Raw genomic sequence first — 23,962 nt, 5'->3', positions numbered from 1 at the left:
CTAGCATGTGTGAGGCACTGGGTTCGATTCTCAGCACCACATATAAGTAAATGAATAACATAAAGGTCTACACATCTAAAAAAAATTTAAAAATGAGTTCATTTAAAAAATAAACTTAAATAAGCAGATCTTATTTAGTGTTCATCATTAAGCTTGGCTGTTTGGTTTTCTTTAAAATAAGAAAAGTTAAAGGCAAATTACAATCCCAGAAAACTAAGTTTGACTCTGAACAAAAGGTTTTATTTGCTCTTGAGAGGACACCCAGACCCCGACAAGAAAAAACTTGATGCTTGTCAGTTACAGGACAGATCACCATGCTGGGTACATTATACTTGTTAGATATATACTTTTTGAGTTGGTTCTTCTGGGAAGACTTTCTCTCCCTCATAACATTTTCCCTCAAACTGGGAGCCGCCTAGAAAACTTTACCCCTTATCCATCATGGAGTTGATGTGATAGATGGTGCCATTTAGTGACCAACAGCAGGGTCACAAAAATCAGATATAAATAAGAGGATCTTTAGTAACAGGAAGGCTTTTTGAGGAAGGGATGTGTGAGGGACCTACTGTCAAGAGATTAAACTTTGAACTACCGTGCGATATACATATTCTACTATATGTTGTAATTTTAACAGCTTCTGTGATGTCTTGCATTAGTAAATTGAATGCTCATCTAAGATTTTATTATTTTTCTGAGAAGTCACCTAATGTTTGGTAACAGAGGTGATAAAATGAAAATACTGAGTAATAGAACCCCGAACAAAAGTATAAAAGCAATTTCTATCTAATTCATTGCTTTTGTTTTCCAGAGTCATTTTTTAAGCACTTGAAGTGCTTTTCCAATAGAAGCATGTTATAATATAGAAAATCCTTAGACTAGCACAGAAGATTTTTTTACCAATTATATATCAAACATTAAAACATTAATTCAGCTGTATCTAACTATCGTATGACAAGTATGAATATATGCATTCTGATTTTCAAATTGGTAATGTTTGTTCTGGCTGAGGGAGTGGCAGTAGTTCTGTATTTATTCCTATGAGGGGGGATATAGAAATTTAGCAATAATCTCACAATTCTCTAAACATTCTGGACAGGGAAGATTGAGGGGTGGGTATATTTGTTGGGAAGTACCTGTACTATGTTAAATTGGGATATTTTCCATCCGTCCCTTTGGTTTTATTTTATTTTATTTCTTTTTTGGTATCAAGGATTGAACCCAAGGATACTCAATCACTGAGCCACATCACCAGCCCTTTTTATTTTTTATTTTGAGACAGGGTCTCAATAGGTTGCGTACAGCCTTGCTAAGTTGAGGAGGCTGTCTTGGAACCTACAATCCTCCTGCCTCAGCCTCCTGAGCCACTGGGATTACAGGCATGCACTACCATGCCTGGTTGGTTTTATTTTTGAATACTATTTTCTATGAAGTTAATATTGAAGATAGAAGACCTTTCTAGAAGAGAAAGAGCTGTGTGGATTCTGAAAGAAGTATGTGTCCATGAGGCACAACAATATTGTGAAATTAATTTTGACCCTTTTTTAGGGAAGCATTTTTCACTGATTGTTTATTTTTTAAGTAACTATTTAATAACCTCTTTAAAAACATTTTGAAAATAGGATAAAATAAACATTTTAAAAAATCACTTTTTTTGTTGTTGGGTGGGGGAATCACTTGCAAGGTCTATACAAGCTCTCCTACATACTCTCTGGATCAAATATTTGCTGGATTTCGAACACGAAGTGAGATGCTGTTGGGCCATATAGAAGAACAAGATGAAGTCCTTCACTGCCAATTTTCTGATGACAGTGATGATGAAGAATCAGAAGGTCAAGAGAAATGTAGAGCTAGGTATGTTAAATATAGACTCATTTAATAAACATCATTATATTTATTACATGATGCAATAGTTTTTTTAATTAAAGTGTATCTTTTTCACTTAATAAAAGAGCAGGTAGTTTTTTGTTAAATGTACTTTCATCTAATATGTTGTGAAAATAGTGCTTGAACAAAAGTAACACGTCTTAGAATTGAAAAATAATTTTGCTTTCAGAGCTTTGGTAGTTATTAGATTCTAATTTTCAGAGGGAATTTTTTGGCTTTCTGAATTCTGCTTCCAGAATAGCAGCAAACATGGTGGACTTCCCACTGGATCCAATTTGGGGGACATCCTTTTATTTTGAAGAACATTAATAAGGTCCTGCTTTGTTTTATATAATTAATTTTTTAACATTACTGTTACTTCTTGGAGAAATTAATTTGAGGCTAGATTATAAACACAAATTACCCTTTAACTGGATTTTTTCTTTCTTTCTTTTTTTTTTTAAGGTGTAGAAGTCATCCGTGGATTAAAAAGCCAAGTTCTGTTTGTTCTCTTGTCGAGTTGAATGATACTCAGGATGAAGCACAAAAGTCAAGTTTGGGAAGTAAAGGTATACAGACTTTCTCAAATAATTTAAATTAGTGTTGTGAGAGACACTGCTTTTTTTTTTCAGTCAATAATTTAAGAAGTATCTATGAACTCTCAAAACTGGAACTTGATAGGAAAGATTTCCTGGTTGGTAGACCTTCCTTTGTATTCTCTTTTCTACCTATATTTTTCATAAAATTTTGTTCCTTAATAAAATTTTTTTCCTATCAGTTCTGTCTTAAGATACAGTCTCTCTTTGAATAGAGATTATATTTTATAGACTTGAGTTGATAATGCTTTGTACCCTTGGTTACTTTAAAGTACACTATAAGTAATCTTTCAGGTGTCTACTCTGCATTGGCACATATGCTTACCATTAGTGATATATTTAGTCTTAAAACCCAGTTGTCTGCTGGGTGCTTGTGATGTTTTAGAACAAAATTGATGAGTATTTTTATGCATCGCATAACAGCATCAAAAACATTTATCTTGAAACCAGGTGCATCTGTAATCCCAACTACTGGGTAGGCTGAAGCAGGAGGAGTGTAAGTTTGAGGCCAGCTTCAGCAGCTTAGCAAAACCCTGTCTGAAAATAAAAAATACAATGGAATGGGGATGTAGCTTAGTAGTAGAGCACCCCTGGGTTCCATCCCTTGTACTGAAAAATAAAAAATTATGTTGCAAAAACTATATAGTACAATAGGATAATTTAACTTATCTCTCTTTGCCGATGACTGAAAACTGGTCAATATAGAAAAAATAAGGTTATAGGGAATATAAATAACATGATAAGTGCTATAGTGTGAATAAAGAGAACATCTGTTTAAGAGCCTATGTGTATAATATTTACCAAAAATCGATTATAAATAAAACTAATCTCAAAATGTAGAAATAGTAAAGATGTTATTTGAGTTGTTATTCTTGAGCCATTTGTTACTTGTCTGCAATCAGAAAAGAAACTTATGCCTGAATATAAATAAATATACTAATTGAGAAAGCCTAGCCTTGAAAGAAAAAAAAAAGTAAGCCAAACTAAAACAGATGCTAATGACAGTGTTGTTTTACATTCTTATAGTGATGCAATTTTTATTTCCTTGCCAGCGCACCCCATGTTAATTGTGGTAGTGCTGACATATCTTTGCTAATGGTGTCACCAGTGATGCAATTTTTCCCAAGGAGCCATCAATTGGCTTGGTGTCGTGGCATTTCTGTATCCTCCTCCCTTCTGCTAGTGATGGTCTAAAATTTGGGGGCCAATGGCTATATGCTGGACCGGTAGTCAGTGACGGGTATGATCCAATTGCAGTGGTATCAACCTAAGACAGGAGGCTGACGCCTAAAGGTCAGTTTTCCGATGACGGGTAAGAACCATATGTTGAATTGGACAACCTACCAGGCACGGTCCTTAAGCCACATTAACCTCACTCCCCACTGGCACCAAGGCCAAATTTGGGGGCCAACAGAGGTGAGGCAAAGAACCTCACCCTCCCACTGGTGCATAGACCTATCCACAAGTATGGCTGTATGCTGGACCGGTAGTCAGTGACGGGTATGATCCAATTGCAGTGGTATCAACCTAAGACAGGAGGCTGACGCCTAAAGGTCAGTTTTTCCCATGACGGGTAAGAACCATATGTTGAATTGGACAACCTACCAGGCACGGTCCTTAAGCCACATTGCTTGTTGTTTAATTAATCAGAAGGGGGGAGATGCTGGGAGCCATTAGCCAAGTAGGTATGACAATTTCCTTGCCAGCGTACCCCATGTTGCTTAGTGGAAGGACTCGTGGAAATAGGACATTTTGCAGTGACATTGCATGTAGGTGACCTTGCTCAAGGACCAGGGCGGATTAGGGTGTTCCCGGTTTAGGATAATCGGGTTTAGGGCGTTCCAGGTTTAAGATTATTCCTGCTGGGAATAGGGCGTATCCTGCTGCCTGAGTTCCCCTTGAGTTCTCACGGGATTCAGACAGTATTTTTTGGGACAGAAGCCCAGTGGAGGTGGATTTGGGCAGAGAACGTGGATTTCCCCAGAACGTGATTGTAGACGGCTGGTGTGAGTTCGGGAATAAAGAGTTGCTGTTTGAATCTACAAGCTGTGTGGTGGCTCGTGATTTTGTGCCCAGCCAGACTGTGGCATTTGTGCCCAGCCAGACTGCGGCACATTCTGGTGCAGGACATTGACAAACATTGCTGGACCACACTCTCAGAAGCAGGATATTCGGTGCATTCTCTGTTCACAAGAAAACTAGCAGTTAATAGGAAAAAACTCACCCCTCTCCCCATCTGGAGATTTTATACCTATCTCAGAGAACTCATGTCAAGCGCAATGACCAAGTATCCAAACCTATGAGATACAACTAAAGCATATTTTAAGGAAATAAAAACTCTGTCAGCCAGAAAGCTGAAGTCTCAATTCCTATGTATTTTGTTCCTCTTTCCTTCCCTTCCTTTTTGTCCTCCCTCTGCTACCTCTAAACTGTTTTGTTTTGCTTTTCTTTTAGTTTGTCTTGGTACTGGAGATCTCCAACCATTTTTATTTTTTATTTTGAGACAGGGTCTCACTTAACTGCTGAGAGCCTAAGTTGCTGGGGCTGCCCTCAAACCTGAGATTCTCCTGCCTCAGCTTCCCAAGTTACTGGGATTAGAGTAATGTGCCACCACACTCGGTTGTTCTTCTTTTCTTTAAAACCCTACTTTTGAATATTTTATGATCAGGAATATTTTTGTTCTCAGTTTTGTTATTTTTATTTTAAAGATTTAAAGATTGAATATCTCCGGGAGAGTCAAGAGTTGAATTTGCAAAAATTAAAGAAATCAGAACTCATACTTAATGAAGCTAAACAAAAAATGAGAGAACTTACAATTAACATCAAGATGAAGGAAGATCTGATTAAAGAATTAATAAAAACAGGTAATAGTGTCCTATGAACAGGTTATATGAGAGAGAAAACTTTTAAAATTGCTTTTGATGTGGTAACATTTACTGTACTTTTTGAAGCTCAGCACTATGCAATATAGACTGGATTAGGTATGGCAAGGTGTGTTTTAGAGCCAGTATGTGGAGGTTAGTTATTAAAAGAATTTTATTAGGGTGGATTTTATCTATAATGTGTTCTAGCCAGTATGAACTTTGTGTTGTGCTGAAACTCTATGACACTTGATATTTTTCCCATTTAAAAAAATACTAAACATCTAAGAATACATCTGAGATGTTATTCTAACAAAATTGTAATAATTATTTGTTTTAAATTATTAATCATGGGCTGGGATTGTGGCTCAGCGGTAGGGCACTCGCCTAGCATGGGTGGGACCCAGGTTCGATCCTCAGCACCACATAAAAATAAAGGCATTGTGTTGTGTCCATCTACACCTAAAAAATAAATAAAAATTTCTTTTAAAAAATTATTAATCATCATTGACTTAGTTTTTGTTTTGTATTGGAAATTGAACCCAGGGGTGGTCATCCTCAGGCCTTTTTTTAAAATTTTATTTTGAGACAAGTCTCGATAAGTTGCTTAGGCTGACTGAACTTTGATCCTCCTGCTTCAGCCTTCCAGGTTGCTGGGATTACAGGTTTGTACCAGCTACACATGGCTGGACTTAGTTCATTTTTAATGTTAATTTTTAACATTATATTTTAGATGGTGGTAATTTTTATTTCTCTAAAGACATGAGGATTTGCTCTTGGGAGCTGTTCTCCTAGGTGAGCCAAGTTTTTAGCTCTTTGTCTCACATTCTGCTTGATTGGGTTATGTATGGTATCCTCTCCTTGTCCTCCCCCAAATTAGGTTTGCCTTACAAAGGTCAATTTAGACTTTTGATTTTTCTTCCCCAAATACTCAAAGGATCAGCCTTGACCACTTTGAAATTCAGTAGAAAATTAAAAGAATAAAAGACACTAGCATTTCTTTTCCGTAACTCCAACTATCTGTTCTCATTGGAGAACTGAAGGAAACATTATCTTCATTTTTTTTCAAGCCCAAGAGTGTAATCACAAACTACATACATTAAGATGAGCCTCACATCTGCTCTCAGCAAGAAGAAAGCTGCTTTCCCACTTGTCTTTCCTTCAAATTTGATTTCTAGCTGTTGATTCTCCTTTCTTAACCTCTTCTGCTTTGCCAAAGCTTTTCTCTTCTCTTCCTCATTCCTAGTGACACATGTGTTAGGCGTCATCCTTACTTTACCTACCAGATGTTTTGAGTTTGATAATGCTCATATCTCACAGGCAGGATCAAATGCCATTTGACTCCTCATAGGAATATCTAGGAGTTGATCGAGGGGTTGAATTGCCTTCTCCATCCATAGAGTTTCAGGACAGTGCCTGTGAGAATATTTATCCCTAGAATAAATAATTTTTTTTCAGGGTTGTTATCTCGCCATGAATCTCACTGAACAAGCATGCTTTTCTGCCTGGTATATCTATTTTTGTTGCTTTAAAACAGGACACCTAAGTGTACATAGAGTCTTCTTTTTCTTACTCATTAGGACCAAGAACACTTTGGAAAAGCTGGGTGTGGTGGTGCAAGCCTGTAATCTCAGTGACTTGGGAAACTGAGGCAGGAGGATCACAAGTTTGAGGCCAGCCTCAGCAACTTAGCAAGACCCTGTCTCAAAAAATACAAAAAGGGATGGGTATGTAGCTCAGTGTTAAAGTGTCCTGAGTTCAAACTCTTAATACCAAAAAAAAGTTTGAAGCTTTCCTAAAGATCCTCAGAGATAGTGACTAGCAAAAGGGTCACGGTGTGCTTACTTTTCAAGTAGCAACTACTACAGCCAGCAATACAACAGCACATGTATATTGTATTTCATCAATTCTCATATACTTTTTTCCATATCTTAATATCTGAAATCAGAATGTGTCTTACAGTCAGTGGCAGTTTAGCATTTTATCATTGTATAATTGGCACTGTATTTTTTTTCTTGATAAAACGTTGGTCTGTTGAATGATTGATGAACAATCCAAGATGATTTATTTAAATGCGCTCTAGTTTTATGTATCTATTTCAGAGTTCCATGGCTTAAACTCAGGACCACCTTATACATGCTATGCATACACTTTGTCACTGAGCTATACTCTATACTCTCAGTCCCCAGTTATATGTATTTTAGTCAGATATTCATAGTTCACTGTGTGTTTAGTTCAGTAATTCCTTTTCATCAAAAATTATAAGATTTTTCATGTAGCAATGTAACAAATTGTATAATAGTGTCATAAACTGTCCCTGGTGATTATTTGTTCCCTGAACTCTAGATTCCTATTTCCATGAGTTTGTCAATTTAGTTCAGAGACAGTTTTCATTCCAGAACAAATCAAAACCAAATGTTTAGAGTCAATACTTGGGCTTAAAATGAAAAGAAATATAGAATTTTCTATATCATGTTTTTCTCTTATGTTCTAAATATTCACAAAGTATTTTAAAAGAATTCATCTGTAACAAGTCAGTGTAATCAAAAAGGAGAGAATCTGTCTGCTCTAGATTAAAAGACTCTTTAAGAGACTTAAGAATCAGCTGTATAATAGACCTTGTTTAGATTCTGATTAAAAGATACGTTGAGATAATTGGGGAAGCCTAAATATGAATTAGTAGGTATCAGTATTGTTAGTCATTATCAGTATTGATATGACTTTATGGTTATATCCACATTTCATATAGATGCTTATTGAAATATAAACATAAGATGATATAACATTTGGGATTGTTTTATATATTAAGCAGATATAATAAAAGAAGACTTAATTGAAGCAACTGACAGAATGTTAATAACTCTTGAATCTAAACAATGGGGATTCATTTTATTATTTTCTTTTGATACGTTTAAAAATTTTAATGTTTTTGTTGGGCACCAGGTGCACACCTGTAATCCCAGCAGCTTGGGAGGCTGAGGCAGGAGGATCATGAGTTCAAAGCCTGTCTTAGCAAAAGCAAGGCACTAAGCAACTTAGTGAGACCCTGTCTCTAAATAAAATAGGGTTGGGGATGTGACTCTGTAGTGAAGGGCTCCCAAGTTCAATCCTCAGTATCCCCCCAAAAAATAAATTTTAATAATGTTTTTAAAAATTCAAGAACACAGATTGTGAGTATCAGGAAGCCAAAGTGTACTGAGCAAGAGGACAAGTCACCCCAAATATCCTTTTAACTGGATGTTGATGCAAGAAAAACTCAACTGCAAATTCAGAGGATTAGAAATGCCACACTAAAACACAGAACTAGTGAAAAGATTGAATGGCACCAGATGGGAACAATCATTAAGGAACTAATTATTTAAGAGTCTTGGTGGCAAGCTGTGTTTAATAGGAGTGGGTGGGGACAGCTGGGTTTTTAATGTGATGCTTAAATGGTAACTCTGCCCAGCTGGAGTTTTAGAATAGAGATTTTTATGTTTTTATTTTTTTTTATGTAATTCATAATTGTTATTACTGTCATTATGGTGAAGGTAACGATGCCAAGTCTGTAAGCAAACAGTATTCTCTGAAAGTAACAAAACTAGAACATGAAGCAGAACAGGCAAAAGTGGAATTAAATGAAACACAAAAGCAGCTACAGGAACTGGAAAACAAAGATCTTTCTGATGTTGCTTTGAAGGTAAAGTTACAGAAAGAGTTCCGTAAAAAGATGGATGCAGCAAAGCTAAGAGTCCAGGTAACTAAGAAACTTTTTAAACTCTTCTTTGCTTAAATAAGATATTTTTCCTTATTTAAGGATCCTGCTTTGAGGATTCTTGTACCATGTTAGGAGAGAAGAAAGACATCCAGTTTTTACCAGTAAGAGAAATTGGGTGGCAATTTTCTTTCCCATTGTGCTGGTTGATTTACATAATTGACAATCTGAGTAGTTTTTTATTTATTCGAGAAGTGTTTTATTTTAATCTTGGTATCAAAAACCACATGGAGAGAAATAAAGAATAACCAAAGAAATAGTATCCTTTTCTGAAGGACAAAAGATTAAATAATGGTTTAAAATGCATCAGGTGCTTTGTGGACACTCAACAAATGGGAATTGTTTAAATTATAACTGCGTGGTTTAAGAAAGGTTAATAACATTGGATCCTACAACTCAACCTTAATTTTCTAATGCCTGAAATTTAGCTGTATTTTCAGAAATGGCTACAGTTAAACTTTTCATTCTAGGACTGATGATGTAACCCAGTGGACTTGACAAATATGTGTAAGACCCTGGATTCTGTCCCTAGCTTAAAAAAAGAAGAAAGAGAGAAATATCTTATTACAGAGAGATTTCGTATAAGGAAAACGTTTCAGGTTCTTTGAGGATAGTCCTTGTTAGTTTGGTCAAAATGAATTTTCTGGAATGCTTCTCCATTTCTTTTTATATCACAATATATTGCTTTCATATTGTAATATGCATATTATTTCCATTGTAGGTAGAGTTGAAGGGTAGTTAACTTAGAGTATTATTATTATTGTGGGAGGAGAACTGCCTCTGTTATTTTTTTTTTTTCCAACAAGATGTCTACTACACATCTCAGGTGGGGATGCAGAGATAACTGAACCAGAGTCCCTCCCCCTATGGTTTCCAGTGCAACCCCAAACATATAGACATCTCTAACCATATAGACTGTTAAGTTAGTATCACATTAAAATAATAGGATTTGAATGTTTGAACTTCTTAAAAAAGGGCTGGTGGTTGTGCATACCAGCTTCCATTTTCTTCAAAACATTTATTTCAACTTAGGAAATTGAGAGTCTTGTGATTGAATTATTTTTTCCCCTTTTTTTTGGGGGGGGCGGTACTGGGGAATGAACATAGATAAGATGATCTACCACTGAGCTACATCCCCAGCCTCCTTTTTATTTTTCATTTTGAGACAGGGTCTCACTAAGTTACTTAGGGCCTCAGCCACCTGAGTTGCTGGGATTATAGGCATGTGCCACCACACCCAGCCTTTTTCATTTCTTGATCCTTTAAATTAGGGCCACGATATTAAACAAAGTACTCATTTTAACAAGATATTAGGAGAATAAAACAATTACATTTTTTTCTTGTGTTTATTATGAAATTTTATTTATAACTTCATAGATTGATATCCTAGCTTCAGTTCTGATTGCAGTTCTTAGTATCACTAATAATCAAAATTATTATTTTTCTAAAGCAGTTATGTTTACATCTGTAGTTTAAGTATTGTTAATGGATTTAACAAAGATGATTTTTATATTTTCTAATCTGATATAACTAAAATGGTTGAGTTTAAAGATTATTATTAGGGCTCGTGAACTATCATATCTGTTTTTCCTTTTTCTTTGTGTGTATCTTTTTCTGCCAAGGCTGCTGATAAGGAAAGGAAAAGGGAGTTGCAGAACTTAACTTCAGAAGAAACATTTGATACAGTGGTGGACCGAAACAAATATGTAGTTTTAGAAATTTTGTTCCTTTGACATATTTATGCAATGCTGATGATGAGGATAGGATGACTCCTACTGTTTGTTGAGTGTCTATATGTACCTGATGTCTATATGTATTTTTTAATATTTATTTAATCCCATTAGGTGGGTATTTTTACCCTCTTTATAAATGAGGAAATTATGTTTTAGAAAGATTAAATAATTTACTCAGTCACATAGTAATGATAACAATATCAATTTTCAGCAATCTAATCTAATGTGCCATTTTAATCTAATCAATCAATCTACTGTGCCATTTTAAAATATTGAAACATTAACATTTTTATTGGTATAATGCTATTGTTTCCATTTTTAAAACTTAAAAAAATTAAATTTTTAATATCTAAATTTTGTATTTTTATGTATTTAGATATATGTAGAGTTATATGTAGCATTAATAGTTTAATGCTAATAAAGGTGCCCTTTTGAATACCTATACAAAAAATAATAGCAACTGTATCTGACTTTTAAATAAGTTTATCAGAATGTATGGTGATATTTTTAATACTTATGAAAAAGATAACCAAAATGTTGGTATTATAATGGACTAGTATTACAGTTACTGTTGATGATAGTGGCAAAGCCAGTGTCCAAGTATGGGAAATTGCAAAGGCCTGTGACCTGCAAAGCCATGGTATCTGCAGATTGTTAGTTTTTCGTCTATAATGGGATACGGTCTGTGGTGCACCTCTTCCTTCCTCAAGAATGTCTTGTATGAAAATAACACCAACTTAATCTTTAACACTGTGAGTAGCAGTACAGACAATAATCTGTGAACTAGTACTTGTCCACAAACCACATTTTGAGTAGCACTGCTCTAAGCTGCAGTAACTCTGTGACTACTTAGTTTAATTAAAACAAAATATGCTTATGGTAACAGCTATTGCTAAAATAAAGAAAATAATTAATTGTGGTCTGCATAATTTACAAATGACCTCTCCTTAACTTTTTATGCCACTTAGGAAGTACTTAGTGCAATGCTAAAATACATAATATAAGTGTAATTGTGTTAGCTTTTCATTGCTCTAAACAAAATACCTCCCAATAACAACATAGAGGAGGAAAATTTTATTTTGGCTCATGGCTTCAAAGGTTCATTTCTTCGACTCCATTACCCTGGACCCAAATCGGTGAGGTAGAACATCATGGCAGAAGGGAATGGCTTTGCTCTATTCCTGGTGGCCAGGAATGGAGTGGGGGGAACGACACATGACCAGGGAAAATTAACACTTTCAGAGAACACCCCCCAAGGACCCACCTCTTCCAATTAGGATGGACTGATTTGGTTACAGCTGTCATTATCGAATCATTTGACCTCTGAACATTCCTGCTTTGATGCAGGAGCTTTGGGGAAACACCTTGTATCCAAACCAAAAGAGTTCATTTGTTTGATCAGGATTAAATTGTAGTCCTGATTTTAATCCAGCTGTTTTATATTAGTAGTGTAAACACTTTGAAAATGTTAGCAAAAATTTGGGGCTGGGGTTGTGGCTTAGCATGCACGAGGCACTGGATTCAATCCTCAGCACCACATAAATGTAAAATAAAGATATTGTATCCACCTAAAACATAAAAAAATAAATATTTAAAAAAATGTTAGCAAAAATTTAATGCTATCTATAGATAATTTTAATTAATGTTAAAATAGTAGCTATAATGGTCATTTGTAGGGAAAATGTTATCAGTTCTAACCATCTGAATTCAGGGATTAGTAATTTAGGCTAACACTGAATATAAAAATAACAGCACAATAGAATACTGTGCAGTCACACAGAAAGAACAAAGACTTCAAAGATAAGTAGCAAAAAAGGGAGGTTAAGAATTGTCTATGGTAGTATACACATGAAAATATTTGTATACATATGTGTAAATTATATAAAGAGTAAAGAATTGTTTGTGAACCTACCAAAAATAAGTGAAAATGTAGGAAAAATGGATGCCATTACTAATGAATGAAAAGATTAAGTTTTGTTGAGGAATGTGAGAGATGTACTTTTTCATTTTGAAATATTCTGTATTATCTCAGATCTTACAGAAGAAGCAACAGGATAGTAGGAAATTAGCATCACTGTCAATCCAAAATGAGAAACGTGCTAATGAACTAGAACAGAATATAGATCACATGAAATATCAAAAGGTAAAGCTGCAAAAAAGACTTCGAGAAGAAAATGAAAAAAAGAAGCAGCTGGATGCAGAAATTAAGCGGGATCAACAAAAAATCAAAGTAATATTGTCATACATTCCTGCTAAGTGTAATATGAAATGTTAAACGGCTCAGAGCTAACGAAGCCAAGGTCTTGATTCATTTGGCTTGTGAAGTGTCTATCCTTGACCTGTCCTTCACTGCTGTCCTTAATTCACTTTAAAGCTTTGTTCATCTACATAGTAAAACCTATTTATTGAATTCTGAGTACTGTCTTGAAGCCTTTGACTTCACAAAAAAAGGTACAGTGATAAATTTCTCTTAGTGGGATCTTTAGTTGAGGCTGCCAAAACCATAAATTTATAAAGCTTTCTAATTAATATCATTTGAATAAGATTTCCCATTTTCAATGCTTTGAAGTGCCTTTGCCTTGGTCATGTGGCTACATGGAAAAAATACCAGGTTAAATGGTAACATTTCATTCATAGTGAGCAGAAGAATGATCAGACTGTAAGCCCAGCAGTTCCATAGAATGGATAACTGGGGAGGAACTGATGGTGTCAGCCTGGGCTCTGGACTCAGATTAACATTAGGTTCAAATACCAGCTCTCTCACCCTGGCTGAGGACTTTATTGAGAAAATCATTCACCCTCTCTGAGTCTTTTATTCTTACTAAAATGGCCTTAATTATACATTGCTTACAGGGCCTTTTTGAAAAAGAACAACAAACACTTATCTATCACTGTGTACTATGCTGTAGTGTGTTGAAATAGTGACCAGCAAACAAGGCTTAAAATATAACTGGAAACTTCATAGATTTTTTAAAAATTAAAACTTTATATATTTTTAGAGAAGTTTTAGATTTTCAGAAAAATTGAGAGGAAGATTTCCCCTTACTGCACACATGTATAACCTTCCCCATTAGCAATACTCCCCAGATTTGTTAGATTTTAACATTGGATATAGCCTATTTTCATATCATAAAAAAAGTCACAAAATCTATGGGAGGGAACTTAAAGAACATTTACTTGTTCTTTTCTAAAAAGCAATTTTATTGAGATATAATTCATATACCATATATTATTAGTTCTTATAAGGTATGGTAAAATATATATGAGTTTATAATTTTAAATGTACAATCCATTGGCATTAATTATATTCACAATGTTATGCATCCATCACCTTTTCTTTTTCCAAAACTTTTCATCATCTCAAAGAGAGATTCTATAACCATTTAGCATCTTGTTTTCCTCCAGCTCCTGAAAACTACTTTTTGTCTGCATGAACTTGCTTTTTCTAGATATTTCATACAAGTGGAATCATATACTATTTCTACTTCTGTGTCTGGCTTATTTCACTTAGCATGTTTTTATGCCATGTTGTAGCATGTATCAGAACTTCAATTCCTTTTATAGTCAAATAATCTTACTTTGCAAAGCTAGGTACAGTGGTGTATATCTGTAGTCCCAGTTACTCAGGAGGCTGAGGCAGGAAGATCTCTGGAGCCCGAGAGTTTGGGGTCAGCCTGGGCAACATAAAAAATTTTAAAAGTTCATTGTGTAGATATACCACATTTTGTTTATCCATTAATTCATCAGTGGACACATGAATTATTTCTACCTTTTGGCTATTATGAATAATGCTACTATGAACATTGTCATACAAATAACTGTTTGAGCCTCTGATTTTGGTTTCTGGATAGATACCTAGGAGTAAATTTCTGGATCGTATGGTAATCCTATGTTTAGCTATTTGGCAAACTGCCAGTGGTTTTCCATAGCAGCAGTAGCATTTTACATTCCTTGTAGCAATGTTTGAAATTTCTAATTTCTCCCTATCTTCACCAATATTTGTTATTTTCTTACTTTTTTTTTTTTTTTTTTTTTTTTTTTTAGTCATCCAACTAGGTATGAAGTAGTTATCATACTGTTTTGGGTTTTTTGTTTTTTTTTTTGGTACTGGGGCACTCGACCACTGAGCCACATCCCCAGCCCTATTTTGTATTTTATTTAGAGACAGGGTCTCACTTAGTTGCTTAGCACCTCACTTTTGCTGAGTCTGGCTTTGAACTCGCAGTCCTCCTGCCTCAGCCTACCGAGCTGCTGGGATTACAGGCATGTGCCACTGCACCCAGCTTTATCTTACTGTGAGTTTGATTTACACTTTCCTAATGACTAGTAATGTTGAGCATCTTTTCATTGGTTATTGGCCATCTTCTTTAGAGAAATGTCTATTCATATCCTTTGTCTAACTTTTCAATTGGGTGTGATTGCCTTTGTTGTTGAGTTGTAGGAATTCTTATATTTTGGACATTAAATTCTATCAGATACATCATTTCCAAATATTTTTTCCCATTTTATAGGTGTAGTTAAACTTTTTTTTTAAATACTTGAATGTAGCACTTCACTGAACTATATCCCCATCCCTTTTTTTTCCCCTTCTTTACTTTGAGACAGGGTCTCACTAAATTGCCCAAGCTGACCTTGAATTTATGATTCTCCTTCCTCAGTCTCCCAAATGTTGGGATTCCAGGTGTGTGCCACAGTGCCCAGCTATTTTTTCTTTCATTGCTTGTGCTTTTGGTGTCATATCTAAGAATTCCTTGCCAAATCCAAGACCATGGATAATTACTCCTACATTTTCTTCTAAGAGTTTTATGACTTTAGGTTGTTCATCTACTTTGGGTCAGTTTTTGTATACGGTATGAAGTAGGGTTCATTTTTTTCATTGTGGAACTCCAGTACCATCTGGTGAAGACACTATATTTTCCCTGACAAATGGTCTTGACACACTTATCAAAAATAAGTTTGCTTGGGAAATGGGAAGATGTTGGTAGAGTACAAAGTTGGGAGTTATCTAGGTTAAGTCCAGAAAGCTAATAGATAGCTTTATATGCCTGTATTTAAAAACACTATATTTTAACACTGAAAAATTGCTACGAAGGTACATTTCAGGTACTTTCATAACAAAAAACAAAATTGTAATTATGTGGGGAGATGGATATGTTAATTAGTTGACTCTAAATCATTTCACTATGTATATGTATACATGATGTTGTATACCCTCTGGACAGTTGTCAGTTAAACTCTGACAACTCCCAATTTTTATTTTTAAAAAATCAATTGGCCATAGATGTGTGGTTTCTAAACTCTGAGTTGTATTCCATTGTCTATATGTCTATGCTCATGCCAGTACCAAACTATGTTGCTTATTACTAAAACTTTATAGTAAGTTTTGAAATTGAGAAATAAACCCTCCATCTTAGCTCTTATTTTTTAAAATACTTTGAGTTCTCTGTAATTTCATATGAATTTGAGGGTCAATTTTTTTTTTTATCTTGACAATACCAAGTCTTTTCCAGTGCACGAGCATGGAAGTCTTTCAATTTATTTAGGTCTTCAAAAATTTTTTAGCAATGCCTTATAATTCTCAGTATATCAATCTTTTACCTCCTTAGCTAAATTTCCCCAGATGTTGAGTTCTTTTAGATAATTAAAAGTGAAATTGTTTTTATAATTTCCTTGAGTTATTCATTCTTTGTAAGGGTAACAATTATAACACAGATAATATTTATTGAGTATTTATATTCAAACAATACAAATCCTTTTCGCTCCTATGTTTTTGTCTTTAACATCTTCGATTTTTCTCCTAAAATCATCCTTCATCCTGTTTTTCCCTCTAAGTATTCTCTCTCTCAACTACCATTCATAACCAGACTTCTTAGATAAGTTGTGTACATTTGTTTCTATTTCTTCTATTCCCATTTTCTTATGTTCTCCAGTCTGGCTTCTGGCCCTACCACCCACTTCAAAACTCGTGAGAAGTTCACTAGTTCTCTCAATGTCACTACAGTTCTTATTTTTTAAAAAAATATTAAAAATTTTCTGGGCATGGTGGCACAAGCCTGTAATCTCAGCAGTTCAGGAGGCTGAGGCAGGAAGATCACAAGTTCAAAGCCAGCTTCAGCAAATTAGGGAGGCCCCAAGCAACTTCGACCCTGTCTCAAAATAAAAAAATAAAAGGGCTAGGGATGTAGTTTAGTGAGAAAGTGCCTCTGGATTCAGTACCCAGTACTAAAAGAAAAAAAGAATCAAAATTTTAAAATTTATATATGATAATTGTACATATTTTGAGGGTATAGTGTGGTATTTCAGTATAAATTCCTTATCTTAACACTCAGCTATATCTGGTGCAGTTTTCACCACTCCCTCCATCTTGAAATATTTTCTCCTCCTTGTGACATTTTATTCTCCTTATTTTTGCATCTTTCTTATTGCTTGTCCTTTGTCTTTGCTACTTCATCCTATTCTATCAATTCTGTACATATGGAGTTCCTCAAAGTTCTTTCCTATGCCCTCTTATCTTTTATATTCTGATCTTGTCTTTTTCTATGGCTGCAATTAAACTCTTGACAATTCTCAATTGAATTATTAATCCCAGATCTGCCCTTTGAGCTCCAGGTTCATATATCCAATCATTAACATATTCACTAAGTTGTTTTATAGGGGAATAAATAATTTTCCTTATAACCCCACTATTCCTCTTCCTTGCCCCCTTGATGGGGGACACACTGTAGTTCTTAAGTGTGTTTATGTTATATATAATCCATTCAGTTGGGTAAGAGAAATTTTAGGAGTCATCATCAACTCTTCCCTTTTCCTTAATGACTCACATTCATTGAACTCAAATCCTTGAGTCTGTGCTATCGAATATATCTTCTTTTCATTTTTGTGGTGCATCTTCAAGTATCCTGAATCTGTCCAGTTTCTATTTCTACTGCCAACAGCCTAGGTTTTTTGTTAAAACCCTCCCTCCAATTTGAGGACTAGGCCTTCCTGTCAATCTTGTGGATTTTGGGTTTCAACTCTTCGTGTCTCATAGGTTATGCCTTAAACAAGACTTAGCACTCTCTAAATCCATGTTTGAGGAAAAGAAAAAAAAAAACTTTTGTTCAAAGGATGTGCAGTCTGCTGAAATGCAGCTCTGCATGTAACTTACTTTTTAAATTTTTTTTTTTGTAATTGTAGATGGACAGAATGCCTTGTTTATTTTTATGCAGTGCTAAGGATTGAACCTACTGCCTCACACATGCTAGGCAAGCACTCTGCCACTCAGCCCTGTAACTTGCTTTTTACATTCTTCTGTAGGAGCAATTTTCTTCTTTCTAGTCACATCTCTAATTATAAATAATCTATTTATGGGGAATACAGGTATTCAAAACAAGGAACAGATTGCCCCAAATATTCATTGACATTTTCACTGCTTGCTAAAACAGAAAACCTGCTCAGAGTCCTAAAAGATATCTTGCCCTCTGTTTGGCGATAACTTTCCAAGCCTTGTTGTTTGTCCATTTTCTATTTGTGTGACAATTTATAGAGAATACTACTACTTACACATAGGCTCTTATCCATAGAAATGGGAATCCCTGGAATTATGGGTGTTAGTGTGATCTTGGGCATTTTACCTCTGAGCACCCATTTTTTCATCTTCAATAGAGTTTGTAATAGTCCCTTGCCGCAGTCTGGCTGGGCACAATCAGGAGACACTTGTCAAAAGAAACTAACTTTATTTTTAGAACCACACACACCAAACAAAACAGCCTCTCAGGAAAAACCCTCAGAGCCTCAACTGCCACCACCAGCTTTCCACAAGCCTCTCTCTCCCACACAAGCTTCTCTCCACCTCCCACAATCCTCCTGCTCTTGAGGCCAATTGGCTGGGTCACGTGGGCGGAGCCAAAAAAGTCCCCCAATGAGCAGCTCCATGGTCTGAAAGGGCAGGGAAACAGCCCAATGAGCATCACCGCAGAGGAGCCAATCAGCTAGATGTTGCTGGGGCCGAGGAGCCAATCAGCTAGATGTTGCTGGGGCCGCTGTGAGCCAATCATCAGCCGGCAGCTGGAAGTTTGCTGGCAGCTGGAAGTTTGCTGGGGCCCCTCAGGCTGTGGCTCTCAACATCTCCCCCTCTCTGTTTAAACAACAAGCATGTGGCTTAGGGACCGTGTCTGTTAGGCAGTCCAATTCAACATATGGCCCTTACCTGTCATCGGATGAACTGACCTCTAGGCGTCAGCCTCCTGTCTTAGGTTGGTACCACTGCAATTGGATCATACCCGTCACTGACTACCGGTCCAGCATACAGCTATACTTGTGGATAGGCCTTTGCACCAGTGGGGGGGTGAGGTTCTTTGCCTCACCTCTGTTGGCCCCCAAATTTTAGACCATCACTAGTAGAGGAGGATGCAAAATGCCATGACATTAAGCCAATTGAGGGCTCCTTTGAAAAATTGTACCACCGGTGACATCATCAGCAAAAATACCCCAACACTACCACAAGTCGCTGCACCAACAGATAGTTCACAATGCATACAGGTGAGCTCACAATGTGTCCAGGCAAGTTCTGCAAGCAGTTCAGTGATGGCTATTGTAGAAGCTGTAGATTGGTTTTATCTTTGACTTCACCAGCACTGGGATGAAGATAGGAATTCTGGCAATAATGGCTAAAGAAAAAATTATGTAACATTCCAGAAGGCACTAAAAGAAAACAATTTTCTTAACAATTTACATTATCTTTAAGAGAATTATTAAATATAATGAAAAGGAAAGGTGAAAGTAAACAAACAGATCTGTTAACCTTCTTTTTTGTTTACATATTAAAACAATCCTCAACAGTTGTTTACCCAATTTAAATTAAACCATATAAATCACGTGAGAAAAAATATTTGGATCCATTTTATCATGAGCGCTCATCATATATGATATATGGACATACGTACATTCAAACATATAACACAAAACACAAGTGTGCACACATAATATAATACATACAACACATAACATTATAGTAAAGGCCTTATAACTTTTTACAGGTGAAATCTCCATTGCAATGTTTAAAAACTCTATAGTCAAAAAATAGAACTGATCAGCAAAACATTAACCTAGGTCTGTATGAGCTCAAAAAACAAAATAGAACTTCATGATATGGCAAAGGGCAATAATAAAATAGATATTGAAAAAAGCATCCTGGTTCTGTTGCAGATGTAAGAATAGCCAAACTGGAGTTTTGGATATCAGTTGTTATGGATTTGAGCCAAATCATCTTCTTTTTGGTCTGTAGAAATCGCTTTAGTTAATCTTTCTGGAATCCAAATCGGCTGCTGTTCTCCCTGTGGAAACACATAAACAGACCCCCGACTCCAGACAATCACTGGGTCAGGACCTTTCCATTGTCCTGTTAGAATATCCTTCCAAAGTACCTTGGGCTTATGCACATTTTTTGGACACATATGCCTTTCCGCAGCACTAAGTCCTGATGAATCCAAATTTAAAAAGTTTAGAGTAAAAAGGGTTATTTTAAGTTTATCTTTGGGGAATATATACCCCTTCCCAATTCCTTCTTTTTGCTTTAATAAGTACATTTTAATAGTTTGATGAGCTCTTTCAACTATGCCTTGTCCCTGTGGATTGTATGGGATTCCTGTTATATGAGTAATGCCAAATGTTGAGCAAAATTGTTTAAAAGAGGTAGAAGTATAACCAGGGGCATTATCTGTTTTTAACTGTTTTGGAACACCCACAGTGGCAAAATTTTGTAAGCAATGAGCTATAACATCTTTAGTTTTTTCTCCGGCATGAAGGGAGCCCATCAAAAATCCAGAAGAAGTATCAACTGTAACATGCAAATATTTTAATTTTCCAAATTCTGGCAAGTGTGTGACGTCCATCTGCCAAATATGGTTAGGTATCAATCCTCTAGGATTGACTCCAAGATTAACTTGTGGTAAAAAGGTCACACAATTTTGACATTGTTTTATTATTTGTCTAGCTTGTTCCTTAGTTATTTTAAAACGCTTTTGTAAAGTATTAGCATTGACATGGAACTTTTTATGAAAATTTATAGCTTCTTCTAGTGTAGAGAAAATATGTATGTCATGTGTAGTTTTATCTGCTAAATCATTGCCCAAACTAAGGGCTCCAGGCAATCCTGTATGTGCCCTGATATGTCCTATAAAGAATGGATCTTTTCTGTCCCAGATTAGACTTTGTATAGTGGAAAGCAAAGAGAAAACAGTAGAAGAAGGGGAAATCCTACCAGCATCTTCAAGAGATACTATAGCATTAACTACATACTGACTATCAGAAAATAAATTAAATACAGAATCTTTAAACATCACAAAAGCTTGTAAAACTGCATTAAGCTCTACCTTTTGAGCTGATTGTTTGGGTACTAAAAATGTAAAAGTTTGATCAGGGGTAACGACTGCTGCTGTACCATTATTTGACCCATCAGTGAATATATTTGGAGCATTCATGATAGGTGTTTTTCTTGTCATTTTTGGAAAAATTACAGGATGCAATGACCAAAAAGACAATAAAGGATTAGATGGTAAGTGGTTATCAAATGAAACATTAGATTTGCACATGATTATTGCCCAAGTATTTAACTCATTAGCTAACATCAATTTGATTCATAGTATATGGAGTAATAATTTTATTGGGAGAAATTCCAAACACTCCCTTTGCTGCTTTTATTCCTTTGAGTATTAATTGTCCTACAGCCTCAGGATACCTAGTAAGAATAGTGTTAGGAGAATAAGATAAATGTATCCATAATAATGGACCTTCTTGCCAAAATACTCCTGTAGGAATATTTTTTGTTGGTAGTACAATAAATAATAAAGGCAAACTTATATCAATTCTATCCAAATGCATATTTTCCATATATGTTTCAATGATTTTTAATGCCTTTCTTGCTTCAGGTGTTAACATTCGGGGTGAATTTGGATCTGATGGACCTTTTAGGATATCAAATAAAGGTCCCAACTCTCCTGTTGGTATACCTAAATAAGGCCTTATCCAATTTATGTCTCCTAATAACTCTTGAAAGTCATTAAGTGATTTAAGTTGATCTACTCGTATTTGAATTTTTGGTGGACGGACCATGGTTGAGGATAATAGAACTCCTAAATAATTAATTGGAAAATTTAATTGTACTTTATCTATTGCTATCTCTAGATTATAATTTTTTAATAAGTTTGTAAGTGTGGCATAACATTCTAGCAATGTGTTTTTATCTTTGTGTGCTAATAATACATCATCCATATAGTGAAATATTTGTAGTTCAGGATTTTGATTTCTAAGTGGCTGGATTACTTTGTTAACATAAATTTGACACATAGTTGGGCTGTTAGCCATCCCTTGAGGGAGTACTTTCCATTCATATCTCTGATCAGGACCTTCATGATTCAGTGCAGGGATAGTAAATGCAAAACGTGGACTATCCTCAGGATGAATTGGAATTGAAAAAAAACAATCTTTAATATCTATAACTAAAACATACCAGGTTTTTGGCAAAGCAGACAACTGAGGAATCCCTGATTGAGCAGGTCCCATAATAACCATCTCATTATTAATGGCTCTTAAATCTTGCAATAATCTCCATTTACCAGATTTCTTTTTGATGACAAAAATGGGAGTATTATGGGGAGATACAGAAGGTTGTATATGTCCTTCTGCTAATTGTTGTTTGACCAGGTCATGGGCTGCTTGTATCTTTTCTTTAGTCAGGGGCCACTGAGGAACCCATACTGGTCTTTCTGATTTCCAAGTAATTTTTATTGTCTCAGTGGCCCTTTCTGAAAATCCAACCCATGTCTGTCTGTTCCTTGATCTATTTGTATTGGTGCTGCTATACCTTGTTCTTGTTTTTCTAATCTTTTTCCTTTCCTAAAACCTTGTCTAGTCATAATAGTGGGTGCATTTTGGTTGATGTTATTTGTTAATGTCAAACCTAATTGATCTAGGACATCTCGTCCCCATAAATTTACGGGAAGATGATCCAATACATATGGCTGTATAGTTCCTTCACATCCTTCAGGATCCTTCCAATCTAATACCATTGCACTTCTATGGGGATTAGTCGCCACTCCTAGGCCTCGAAGCGTTTGAGTGGCTTGTTGTAATGGCCAATGTTTTGGCCATTCTTGACGAGAGATGATGCTAAGGTCTGCACCTGTATCCAGTAGCCCATTAAATTCATGTCCTTGAATATTTAGTTTTAGCATGGGGCGAGAATCTAAATTTAAACAGCGCACAGCCAAATCTACACCTGTGGAGCCTAATCCCTTGGAACCTCTTTCTACAGTACGACTGGAAAATTTATCATGTAGGCTGGGTATTATTAGTAACTGTGCTATTCTATCTCCTGGTGAAATTACTGATATACCCTTTGGAGAACTGGCTATAATTTTTATTTCACCTTCATAATCGGGATCAATTACCCCAGGACTTATCATAAGTCCTTTTAGAGTAGAAGAGCTGCGTCCCAATAATAAGCCTACTGTTCCTTTGGGAAGAGGTCCTTTCACCCCTGTGGGAATGATTTGAACTCCCATCTCTGGAGTTAGTACTGCTCTGGCGGAGGCGCAGATGTCCAACCCTGCGCTCCCTCTGGTTTGTCTGATGAGGGATCTGATGGACAATGTGTCCTGGGCACTACCCTGATGGGGTTGCTGGGTTCCTCCAGTGCTCCGTATATTTGTGGTTTTGGGCCCCGGAGCATTGGGCCCCCCTGTCCGTTTTTTGGCAATGGAGCCCGATGCCTTTCTCCACGATATCGTGGATAAACACCTGGTCCTTGTTCGTTTTTTGATAATGGAGTACCCTCTATGGTGGTTTGAGAACGGCATTCATTAGCCCAATGTCTCCCTCTACGGCATCGTGGGCAAATACCTGGTATTCTACTCCTTTGATACCTAGTTTTCTTAAACCCTCCTCCAATGGGGCAATTCCTTTTAAAATGTCCTGTTTGTTCACAATTGTAGCATGTTCTTGGCCTGGCATCTAAAGCCTGTTTTACTGCAGCTGCCACAATTTGCCCTTGTTCATTAATGTCTCTGGCATCTAAAGCCTGTTTTACTGCAGCTGCCACGACTTGCTCTTGTTCATTAATGTCTCTACATAATTTAATATATGTGTTTAAATCTTCATGTTTCCATGGTCTAATGA

At 35.9% G+C, this 23,962-nt stretch overlaps 1 protein-coding gene across 8 annotated transcripts in view; it reads left to right on the top strand.

Moving 5' to 3' along the window:
- Positions 1-23,962, top strand: part of Kif27 (kinesin family member 27) — a 90,247-nt gene that overhangs the window by 35,122 nt on the left and 31,163 nt on the right. For 7 of the 8 annotated variants that reach the window (XM_046462430.1, XM_058585004.1, XM_058585006.1 and 4 more), the window contains 5 exons: positions 1,682-1,851; positions 2,329-2,432; positions 5,168-5,323; positions 8,851-9,056; positions 12,840-13,037. In XM_046462430.1, coding sequence (XP_046318386.1) covers positions 1,682-1,851; positions 2,329-2,432; positions 5,168-5,323; positions 8,851-9,056; positions 12,840-13,037 — 834 coding nt within the window. The remainder of the gene's footprint in view (positions 1-1,681; positions 1,852-2,328; positions 2,433-5,167; positions 5,324-8,850; positions 9,057-12,839; positions 13,038-23,962) is intronic. The other variant, XM_058585005.1, reaches the window with a different exon arrangement.

The sequence above is a fragment of the Marmota monax genome, unplaced genomic scaffold, assembly GCF_021218885.2.
Source record: "Marmota monax isolate L192 unplaced genomic scaffold, Marmota_monax_Labrador192_F-V1.1 WCK01_AAM20220418_F8-fsc00336, whole genome shotgun sequence".
Lineage (NCBI taxonomy): Eukaryota > Metazoa > Chordata > Mammalia > Rodentia > Sciuridae > Marmota > Marmota monax.
Note: the sequence above shows the minus strand (reverse complement) of the source record. Positions and strands in the feature narration are given on the sequence as shown.